General features: G+C 38.1%; 1 protein-coding gene across 4 annotated transcripts in view; it reads right to left on the bottom strand.

The window, feature by feature from the left end:
- Window positions 1-11,973, bottom strand: part of ZRANB3 (zinc finger RANBP2-type containing 3) — a 43,540-nt gene extending 31,567 nt beyond the window's left edge. For 3 of the 4 annotated variants that reach the window (XM_008638214.2, XM_017740252.1, XM_017740253.1), the window contains exons 1-2: window positions 11,497-11,973; window positions 6,725-6,883 (exon numbers count right to left, since the gene is read on the bottom strand). In XM_008638214.2, the coding sequence (XP_008636436.1) occupies window positions 6,725-6,876 (152 nt within the window). In that variant the 5' untranslated portion in view covers window positions 6,877-6,883; window positions 11,497-11,973. The remainder of the gene's footprint in view (window positions 1-6,724; window positions 6,884-11,496) is intronic. The other variant, XM_017740249.1, reaches the window with a different exon arrangement.
- Between the last annotated feature and the right edge of the window lie 6 nt (window positions 11,974-11,979).

Below are 11,979 nucleotides of genomic sequence, written 5' to 3'. Positions count from 1 at the left end.
TTCTACCATTGGGTTTTTTCTGCTAAGTCTTTTTTTTTTTTTTTTCACCCCACATCGGTCGTCTCCTGAATTATATCCTACATTCACTTACTGACAATGCATTTTTTGTTCTATTTGAACTGCTTCCCAGTTCCTCCAGCATCACTTCCAAACAAGCTTCCCTGGCTATGAAAGCTCTGCAGAATTTGGCTCAGTCTCTCATTCATACTTCCTGCATTTGAATCTCATTCTGTGAGCTAGCATCTTCATTTATTCATCCCTCTCTTCCTTGGCACTTCTCAAACGTGAAATGTACTCTGAATCACTACAAACCAACGTCTTTAAAAAAATGAAACCTTTCTCCAACTCCCAGAGCTGAAATGTATTAACTGTTTGATGCTGTCCATATTCACTAAATAGCCATCCCATTCTTTTTCCCCAGAGATTATTTCTGTGCTCACCTGTTACAATGCAGGTTTAAGGACCCCCATTCATCACAAAATTATAGTAATTTTAGACATCTGAGTTGCCGAATATATTGGAATAAAAGATTTTTTCTTTCTTGGTCTAGCAAGAGATTTATGCCTTGTTTCAAACAGCCCTCTCAGGCTAACTACAAACTACTGAGACTAGAGACAGAAACCACAAAAAAAGTCACAATTATTTTTGTTCCAGTCTGATCTCTGACCTCAAGTTCTACAAATAATGGAAACACTTGTTGATGGCACTTGATGCTGTGTGCCACCAAGCACAGATTAACATAAAAATGAAACAGTTAAAGAAATATTCCTAGACGTGACCTAAAAAAAAAAAAAAAGTAACAACAAATATGAAGGTAATTTCTTTTTCTAACATGCAAATTTAAGTAATCTGGCTTTTATTGAAATCAGTGTGACAAAACCAGACAGAATAAGTAGAATTCCCAAAAGAGAGCACAATTAACTTCATCTTGCCTGTTTGTGATGATCTTCATGTTTAACTCTGAACTCCCCATCTTAAGATCAAATTGGTCATGAGTGTAATAACAAGAATTCAAACTAACTGCAGACTCTCAGAAATGATACTACAAAACCTGGAGTCATTACAGGATATTCTGTTTGGGGCTTACACAAGTTCTACATCCTTACCTGCAGCATCTAAGAATGGCAGTCACTATTCTGTGCTTACAAGGAAATAGCCAGAATGCTCATTAAACTTTTCAGCAACTTATCAAGCACAAAATGGCCCAACATGAATAAAACTTGAAGAAAAATTCTCCTTACAGATGTTCCCCATAAATATGGATAATTATCAGTATAAATACTGATAATACACTGATAATTATCAAACAGCTATAGCTCCATAATATATGAACTCTTCATGTCAAGTATTTCTGTTACATTTTTCTTCCTTTAGAAATTAATGGCCAATGTTTTCACTGTGTAAATGAAATTATGTGCTTCTTGTTTAGGTTAAACTAAGATATTCAGTAAACTAAGACTGTGGTGTTGTGAGAATTTATAACAGAAATGAAAACAGTAAAGTAAAACTCAGCTGAAAATAACTATGCCCTATCTCCCAGAAGAGAAATACTAAGAACTGATACTTGGGGAAAATTCAACATTAGCTTGCAAAGTATTTTTTAAGTGTTCTTTTAAACCATGCAGCTGATTCTGAAAAAAACCAAATTAGACAATGGTAAAAAGCAGTTGGTCCTGCATTTAATCACAACATCAACTTGCAGAAACCTATGGCCTTTTAAACAAAGGACAGAAAAATTATATATATACAGTAAGAGATATGTAGACATGGAACTAGGCTTAGGGCTTCAAAATGGGATTGAAAGACAAATCTATTTTCTTATTCTTAACTTCTATCAGAGATAAAAACCTGAAGAATAGAAATACACTGAAAGAGCAAATCAATCAGTAATCATGGATCAAAAATAGTAAAGATAAAAGCAAAAGTGAAACAAAAGCTCTGGTAACTTAGAAAGGCAATACAAGGCAGAAAGCACCAATTGCATTGTACAGAAGGAGAAAGAAAGATAAATAGATAACATAAAACCCAGAAGCAACCTCAGTAATAATGGTAACAATGAGAGTGGAAGTGAAAAATAGTTACAGAAAAGTGTAAGACAAAAGGGCCTACTGCTGTAGCACAAACTAAAATATGCATGGGAGTCCATGGACTGAACAGATTTTCTCTTATTCTATCAGCTTCCAAAATGTAAAACTATCATTCCCTTGGACAACCAACTCAAATGGAAATTATACCTTTCATACTCCTCAATGGATAATACATCCCAGAAAGTTAAAGAAATTTGTGTAGAAATTTGCGTAAGAATTTAAATAGGACTTCTATCAGAAATTCCTCATCCTACAAAGGGCTGTGCATGGGAATTCTAAACATTTCTTTTGGCTTCCTGCACATTTCTGTGGCCCAACTACTAAAACCTCAGCAGATTGTATATACTATGCCTTTCCAGAGAAGAATCTTTCAACTGTGTTTATAAACTTTGATGAAATTATGATTTGAATCTTTGGTTTTTTGGTCTACTTTGGGGATGGGAGAGGGGAATAATTTCTACAAAGACTGATAATCTTTGAGGTAAAAGTCTGTTTTAATTAAAAAAGAATTAACTATGTGTTCCTCCTGTGTAACTTGCTAGAAATCAGAGACATAGTCAATGGGAAAAAGTACTATTTTGAAGTGTAGGCAACTGACTCAATACTATAACAGAGGACATTTACATTCCATTCTCTAATAATTTCACTGCCATAATGGTTCTCTGTAGACTATTATCCAAAAAAATATTAAACACTATACAACTTTTTCTTACTCTAGATAGGGACTGCCTAACAAAACAATTGCCTTTTCATTAAAAGTGATAGCTCTTAATGGCAGATATGAACTCTGCATATCCTGATATTGCCATCCATGGTCATTTACTTTTTTTACTGTGTCTAACAACATTAAGCCAGCATGTATGGGAAATTAAAAATCACATGCTCCTGAATATATAAGTTAATGTATTACCTCTCAAGCTTATACAGGAAACAAGATCACTCCAAGTTACAATAGTTTGAACACACAATTATAATGTGTATAATATTATAATGGAAAAGCTTGTTTTATGAGTAGTAAATATCTCCAAGTCCTCTTTTGCATCCAGCTTAAACAAATTGTTCTGCCAACACGCCTAGAAAGAAATATATCTGTGTCCGAAGGCATCTTTTACAGATACCATCTACAAGACAAGCAGTGCTAAATAATGATGCTTGCAAATCACATACTGACAGTTTTTATTACAAAACTTGATAAAGCATTTAGTGATATCCAGTAGTACAAGAGCTAAATTTCAAACAACAGCATGCCTCTTTTACAGAGTATTCAGGTGAACAAATTGTTTGCATTACTAGACAGACATCACACACTTTCATCAAGAGAGGATATAAAACAAGAACACATGGTAAAAAGAATTGTGACTTTCCAAGTATGACATTAAGGAACAGAAGCAGTAAAAATCAGTAATATTCAAAGAGACGTGAGCTCAAATGAGACTGAATACAATCCTTATCAGTACTATTGAGTAATTTGCCCATATATCACTGAATCTTGGATATTTTATCCAAACTGCTACCACTTCTTCCAGAATATTGTGCTTCAACACTGCCACCTCTTCACTAACAGCTGGTGACCCCTCAGTTCTACCCTGAGTTCTGAGGAAATGGAGATTTGTCCACATCTGCCCAAACCATGACTAATAAGCAGCAGAGAGCAAACAGAATTGCTCATTTCCACCTCCCAACAGCACACGTACATCTGACCCCAACAACCCTCAGTATTTCCTAAGCGTGTTGCTAACAGTTCACATTCCTGGAAGGGACAAGTCGGTTAGTTTTTATTTAAGAGGCAGTTTAAAGCACACACAAATAAATAAATACATATTATTGCTGGTTTTAAAAGTAGCTTACACCTTCACTGGAAGAAAATCATAAAAATAAAATAGTCTTCATGGACATAAGTTGTGTGCACCCACCTTTTGTGCACATTAATGTTTGAGGCTACAAATAAAGACTATATATTGTATCCATCCCTAGGCAGCCATTCCAAAGTGCATTTCTGAAGAATAATCTCTAGTAAGGAATAAGCAGCCAGTCAGTTATTTACCTCTAAGGCATGTTTGTGAGACAAAAGGTATCTTATGTTGAACCACACACAGTCTTGCTGGCTCTAGAATTGTCATTTCCTAGTAAAGTGTTAGGCAGTCTCCATTAAATGAGGTAATGCCTTTGGAGCATCTACTGGAAAAGCCTTTGATTCATTTACCAATGAACCGAAAGTACAAACCACAACAGCATATTTATTTTATGCTTTGGGAAGAGACAAGGGAATTAATAGCTCACTCCCAGCCCCTTCCATGCAAAAAATAAGAGTTTGTTCTAATAATAAGTTCCTTTTCATGCTGGGTGCTTGTCTAATCTAAGATGATATTAACTGAATCTCTTCAGCCAACACTTGCTCTACACCAGTTTCCTATCACTCCAGCAAAGCATGGATTAAGTGATGACTGTGAAGGGAGTGCATAGCCTGGGGGAAGAAAAAAGATGAGCAGAGTTGCTTATATTGCTCACTTCAAGTCCTATGCTTATATATTTTTAAAACTAGAAAAGACACTTCTACAGAAAATGTACCACTAGGAATACTGAAAGAAGGTTTAAATCATTATGGAGTACACAAAAGGGAAAGACTTGTGTGAGGCAAGGGTTGACAAACTAATAAGAAAATTCAGCTACAAGCACCAGAGGCTCTTGTTCCCTGTTTTGGGACAGGAAGAGAAATAGATCCACATGAGCAAGGGACAGATTTAAAAAATACTCCTTGGGAAAGTTTGACTTAACACTTTTTACTTCAGATAGAAGCTGGCTGAGAGTGTGCACACAATTCTTCAGTTTGACCCAGCTTACACATAGAATTTGCTGTGCCAAGGAATGAGATTTCTTGCAATCATGATGAACATTTTTCCATATCCATGCCACATGAAAACCGTCAGTGCTGGGTTATGCAAAACTCTTGTTAGTGAAAGACTTAAAGAAAAAACCCAACATAAACCCATAACCTTAATGAAAAAAAATAAAATTCCCTCCTTGAGAGAGTCATTAGACTAGGTATGCCAAACCTTTTTGAATACTTATTGCAGGCAATTGTTACTACTTCAGCAAAAAGAAGAAAGAAACATCTGATAAAAATTTATCCAGTCCTGTAGCTAAGCTGCTTCCCAAGGAACCTCTATATTATAAACCAGCCTGTAAAAGATTATGCCACTTTCAAATACATCCATTAGCCTACACTAATTAAATGTACAGTTTCTTTAATTTTAATGGCTTCTGTTATTTCACTGTTTGTATATATAAATATACACCTCAATTGCATATTCAATGGCAGCCAAGGGCTTTGGATTTATTAAATTCAACTCTAACATAGGCTTTGCTGTCTATTCTACCAAAACCTTAGCTATCCATTAAAATCATATCCATTCTTTCTCAGTCTGTGCAGCAAGAAAGTGCCTGATATGGCTGGTGGTCACAGAGAAGTTAATGCCAATTCAGCATAAAGCATATCAAATCTCAGGCTCTCATGTGAATGGCTGGAGTCATCTTTCTCTTCTGCCACTGAAACTGGCAGTATAAAACAGATGGTTTGTTCATTCCCTGAGACAGCAGTGCTAAAGGGTTTTGGCCAAAGGAATAGAATCAAAGCGAAAAAACTCACAGGAAATTTTAATTGATTGAAGTTCCATATAATTGCAAGAACTGATGATAAATATTTCCTTTCCAATTTTTCACCTTTGGAGGAAAAGACGCACATTTCTTTTCCCCTGAAAATAATCACAAGCATTGGCAAGCAACCCCCTTAGGCCCCAAGCCTCTCCTCCTCAGCAAGATGCTGAAATAATCAGGAACTAATTTCATCCATCTTTTCCACACAGGCTACAGTAATTCCATTTGTGCCAGACCTCCCCAACATCATTCCTTTCCAAAAGGACAGCATACAGTAGTTTCACAGCTTTAGGCTGCAATTGCCCACATTTCCTAAAATTTATAAATGTGGAAATAGCATTTCCCCCCTCCTTTTTGACCCTGTAACTCAGTAACAGGCTCTTACTCAGCAAAATATTTCCGGGCTCTGCGGTATAAACTGTGATTTTGATTTACCAGGTACTTAATTGTTGAATGTCTACTCCATCAGCTGCTGCACTGGCTAACTGAGCACTCTGCAAGGCTGCTTCTGCTCTGCTGCTGCAGCTCAGTGAGCTCCAGAACACCCTGATTACACACCAGAATTGTACCAAGTTTAAAATAGAAAACCACACAGATGCATCAGGATCTGTTAGTCATTCCCTTAACAGCTCTACCACGCCATTAAGAACTAAAGAATCAAATGTGAATTAACTTATTTTAAGAATTCTTTATTAACATAACAAAAATGATGGTCCTACTGATATCAACCTCCTTTCACACAAGAACTTTGATACTACAATGCTCTTTTGCATAATGCATTAATAAACATTTCTTCATTCTCTGCAGAAAAAAACCCCATAACTCATTTTAAACCATGTTACCTTACAGCTTATAAAAGATTTCTGTAACATAACTCACCTAAGACTGCTGCTATAGAATAACCTCTGTAAAAATTAATTGATCTTTACCTAAAGTAATTATTTTTGGCATGTGATACCGTAAGTTGAATACAATAATTTTACCTGCCACTTCTCTGAAGCGCAAATATGATGCCTTTTTCCTGAAAAGGAAGCAGCTTCTTTCTCAGTCTTTCAGGTAGGAAGGACAGCTTAGCATTAACATCCTCTAACTGAGAAGCTTCAAGTGAAGGTGTTTCCTGAAGAGCATTGGCCATGCTGAACCTGAGGGAAACAAAAGAGAAAGATGTCGTCTTACTTACGAGAATACAGAATAAAGCTTCACAGAACAATACTGATCACTTCATCTTGAAATAATCAATATCTACACAACTTCTCTTGAGTTTTGAGAATTCTCTCTGGAAAGTATAAAATTGTGCAGATGATGGAGGAAGAGTCCCTCACCTCAGTCTCAATAAAATATTCTAACTATTCCAGGATGATGAGGTCAGCATTTGTCTCTTCCTCTACACTATAAAATAATTATTTAAGCAAATACCCTATTCATGAATGAAAGTTATTTGCCATTCAAATCAAGCTTACTCATGGACATCGAAATATAATTCTTTTAGTAAATATTTTTCAGGAGAGTTCTAGGAAAAAGATAGGTTATTTAACCTTCTGATGATGGAACTAACAGTCCTTTAAAATTTTTAATTCTAAAAATTAAGTCGGAAAAAAAGGGGTAAATAAGCCCACTTTGGGGGAAGTAAAAAAAAAAAGAAGAAAAAATAAAAGAAAAACCTGTAAGGAAATTGTTTTTTTCTCAGGGAAATTAAATTTAAACCAAAGAACTAATCAATACAAATTTTCATAGTGTGCTTAAGATTAAAAATGGGGATTCCTCATTCATTTTTGCTCAAGGGACAGGGTCAGAGCAGAAATACTCACTTTTGTTCTCTTTTAACTTCAATAGAGTTTAAACAAACAAACAAAAGTTTATAAAGCTCAGTTGCAGTGCACTAACTGAACACAAAGAAAGACTAAAACCTTTACATCAAAACATCACCTAATTATTTTGGATTCACAGCCTGTGTAAGGAGCAGGATTACCACAGGAACAAAGAATGTCAGCCAAAATAGGCTTCCTGGACTCTTAGTAGTACCACCAGGTTTGACAGCAAAATTCTGAATTGGGCGCAGATTTTTTGATAGTGATAGGAGAGGGAAAAGGACAGGGAACAGGACCTGAATGTTCTGGGAACAGGACCTGAATGTTCTGGGAATCCACTAAACTGTTGTAGAATTCCAGAAAAATGAGGATTTTGGCGGATCTGTCACTGGCATTGGCACTCAGGCTAATGACATTCAGGCAGACAGAAAATGAGTAAGTGCTTTTCTTGGTTACAGGATGAATTACAGGCACGTCTATCAGGATACACATCAGGCATTCAGGGGAATGTAAAGAAAATGCTGTGGATGAGCCTCCAGGCAAGTTCCATGACATTCTCATCATGGAAGAATTGAACAGGGTAACACTGGAACTTCCAGGCATTCCTTCTTGGGCCTCTATTACCACTTCTACAAAGAGGGGGTGTTTAACCACAACCATTCTGACATACCATTCTGCTGGGCAATGAGGGAAGAATAGTGAATTTAAAATACTGATCAACACATGTAACTTGGGACATAAGCATTGTATTTACCATGGCAATTTTGTCCCCCATTTTCATAAGTGGAATCTTTGATATATCTTCACAGAAACAGTATTCCTGTACCTTGGGCCTCTGGAACATTCAGCAGCAGATACAAGTACTGTGATGAGTAGCAGGCTCTTTCATGCATGTCCACCACAGAGCTTTGCTTAACAGAAGACGGAAAGCCCCTGTGTGCCCAAGAGAAGCATTTCACAGCAAAAGATTCATAAGGCTCCAGTAAATACCTGCTTCAGCTCTCAGCTGAGCAAACAAAATGTTTCAACTCTATCTGTTGGGAAAACAATCATAACCACTCCAGTTCCATCACAATATTTTCCACTGAGTATTTTTTTTTAATTTTAAAAGTTGATTAAGGTACTTCAAGACTGCTGGCAAACAAACAAACACTAAACATTTCTGTAGAGCTGAGCTTCAACAAGAACACTGCAGGATTGGTGGGCCCAACAAACCTGTTCAACACTCAGTTCTGAGATTCACCTCTAAAGAAAATTCGTGACTCATTTTCTGTGATAATTTTCCTTTCTATAAATGCAGAGATAATGATGTACTCCTGATCAGCTCTCTACATAGCTTGTTGTGAGTGACAATATGAGAATGAAATGTTAACATAATTAACTTTCTGTTGAACGAGATCATGACAAGATCCTTTCAATGAAACACTGAATAGGAACCATGCAGTTTCAGGAGCATAAATCTGAATTAGAGGAGGCGCACGAATCACCAGTACATAGCAATACTACCATGAAAAATATTTCTGCATCAGTCATTATCAAGGTTAGAACTGACTTTTGAGATCTTAGCAGCAAAACAGAAAACACTAACTACCAGATACGTACAAGTTTTTGTTTAGTTTTTTTCTCTAGGTGAATAATTATATAAATGAATGGTAAATAATTATAGACTAGGTGAATAATTAAAGAACTCCACACGTGGTGAACAATAACTATTAAAACAACATATACAGTGACTGTGGCAGTGGTGGTCATTCATGTTTTGAGACAGAGCATTTATATACACACTGTAGTAATGTCAAGAAATAAAAATAGTCTGTTTTAAAAAAGAATTTAGTCAGTGTAGCAGAAGACCAGTTTGTATCTGTTGTTCCACTCACTGCAGATTTAGAAGATGTAAGGAGAGAGAGTAAGACTAGTGCCTGTATTCTCTAACTACAAGTTTTCATTTTTTTTTCTGTGTCCCTAATGAGCTGTAATACAGATCACATCGACCTTCCCACATCTCCACATCACAAGTTCTGGCTGTTCATTTTTTTCAGACAAAATAGACCTGAAAGGTTTTGTGTGGAGACCTAGCTTTTCATTGAGAGACTTCATTCAGCTGCACAAGTTCCATGAGTTAAAAACCCCAAATTCTGGAGTATTTACTCAAGTGTTTTAAAGGAGATGAAGGATAAAACAACTGAGTTACTAAACCCAGTAACTATTGCTTAAGTATCTCAGGACTAGATAGTGGTAAATGATCCCAGCTTTTAAAAGCAGGGATGAGGAAGATTCATGGACCTACTTCATGATTCATTCATAAGGCATAAAAAAAAAATCAGTAAAAAATTATAAAGTGCAGAACCTGTGAACGCCAGGATAAATGCATTTATTTGGTGGGAGTCACCATGTGCTTTGTAAAGGTGATTCCCATTTTTCCAGTCTGATGAAGTTTTTTTGAAAGGGCTCTACAACAATGTACATATTAACTACTTGATGCAGTGCAATTCCCACTATTTTTCAAAACTGAATTGAAACAGAATGAATTTCATAACATATTTGTACAGTAACTATAATTTCCTAATTTCCAGGAAAACTTTTGAGAAAGTCTCTCAAACTTTCAAGAAAATTGAGCTGCCACACAAAAAAATTGCACTGAAACTTTTTTTTTTAGTTCAAGCAATCAGACAGTTCAAACATGAGGGCAACAACATCAGCAGTATTTCCAAGTAATCTGCTCCAACTTCTATCATGTTCCATCAATCATAAATGATCTAGAAAAGTAAGTAGCTACTGAGGGATAAGGGCAGTGCAAATAATAGTAAAACAAATTACAGTTTGAAAAAACCCAACCTCGAATTTCTTTCTAATCACTGCTCCCGCTACACTGCATTTCACTATAGGCCCTTATCCTTCCAGAGGCAGCAACTGAGACCCAGCTTGTTGAGGATCTTACCCCTGGGGCTGTTTCTTTATTGGAAAGTTGGGTGCAAGACTGATGATAAGTTCAAGGACTACTTTAAGTTTTCCAATAGCTGTTTGTCAACACAAGCTGATTACATAATATAAACCCACTGCTTATTTTTAACGGCCACTAAATATAGCCTTTTAATGCAGCACAGCAGCAGATGCCTAAGACAAATGAGTCTTTCCACTAAGAGTTTTGCTTCATAAATTTCCTCTTGATGGCCTTAACTGCTCCATGACTGTGTGTTCAATAAAACTTAATAGGGAATTCAAAGCTCTAAGAACATCTTGGTTGATTGATTAATCAACTATTTCACAGAATCACAGAAGTTTTGGCATTAGAAGGGACCTCTGGAGATCATCCCATCCAACTCCCCTACCCAGGCAGGCTCACCTGGAGCAGGTGATACAGGAATGCATCCAGGTGGCTTCGGAATGTCTCCAGACAGGGAGAATCCATGACCTTTCTGGGCAGCTATTCCAGTACTCTGACATCTTTGTAAAGAAGTTCTCCCTCATGCTGAGGTGGAACTTGTGTTTTATTTTATGGCCATTACTCCTCATCCTGTCACTGGGCACTACTGAAAACAGTCTGGCACCAACCTCTTGGCACCCGCCTTGGAAATATTAATGTGCATTAATGAGATCCCCTCTCAAGTCTTCTCTTCTCCAGACTAAACAGGCCCAGCTCCCGCAGTCTTTCCTCATAAGAGATGTTCCAGACCCCTCATCACCTTTGTGGCCTCTGCTGGACCCTCTCCAGTAACTCCTTGCCTTTCTTGTACTGAGGAGCCACCAGTGGGATAATAAAGAATTGAAAATCTACCCATCAGAACACAGCGTTTTAAAGAATACTACAAGAGAAAGCAATCAGACGGAGCAAAGGACATCACACAGTTCTTCAGCACAGAACAGTTTTTCCACAGGCCGCTGGACCGCGCTGGAGGGAAGCGCACGCCTCAATACCTGCCTGGGGGCAAGTTTTTTATTCTACTTACGCAAGTCCCTGCAGCTGCAATCGCAGAACTACCTGAGCGCACGATGCGATGAGCCAGCAGCAGCAACAGCAAGAAGTGAAACTTGTCACAAACACGGCCTGGGGACGAACAGGAGGCACCTGGCAGCTCGTTCCCGGCTGGCGACCGACCCCGAGCGCGTCCCACCCCGGGGACCCCCTCCCGGCCGCGGGCTCCGCGCTCAAACGGCCGCCGGGAAGTGACGCATGACCAGGGGTCACGGAAGGGAAGCGCTTTCGGGCCCGGGGACCGCTTTTTCCTTATTTTTTCTGTCCTCGCCGCCCTTCTCCCCCCCGCCCCGCTTCCCCAGGAGCGAGTTAAAAATCATCTTCCCGCCCGGCCGTGCCTCGTATCGGCCCCTACTCCGCTGGAGCGAGCGGACTGAGAAGGGGCGGGAAGGGGGAAGCAGGCTGGGAACGGAGGGAGCCGAGGATGGCGCTAAGGGCCGGGCTGGAAAGGGCAGTG

This window comes from Corvus brachyrhynchos, unplaced genomic scaffold, assembly GCF_000691975.1.
Source record: "Corvus brachyrhynchos isolate BGI_N302 unplaced genomic scaffold, ASM69197v1 scaffold126, whole genome shotgun sequence".
Classification (NCBI taxonomy): domain Eukaryota; kingdom Metazoa; phylum Chordata; class Aves; order Passeriformes; family Corvidae; genus Corvus; species Corvus brachyrhynchos.
This window is presented reverse-complemented; position numbering and strand designations above follow the sequence as displayed.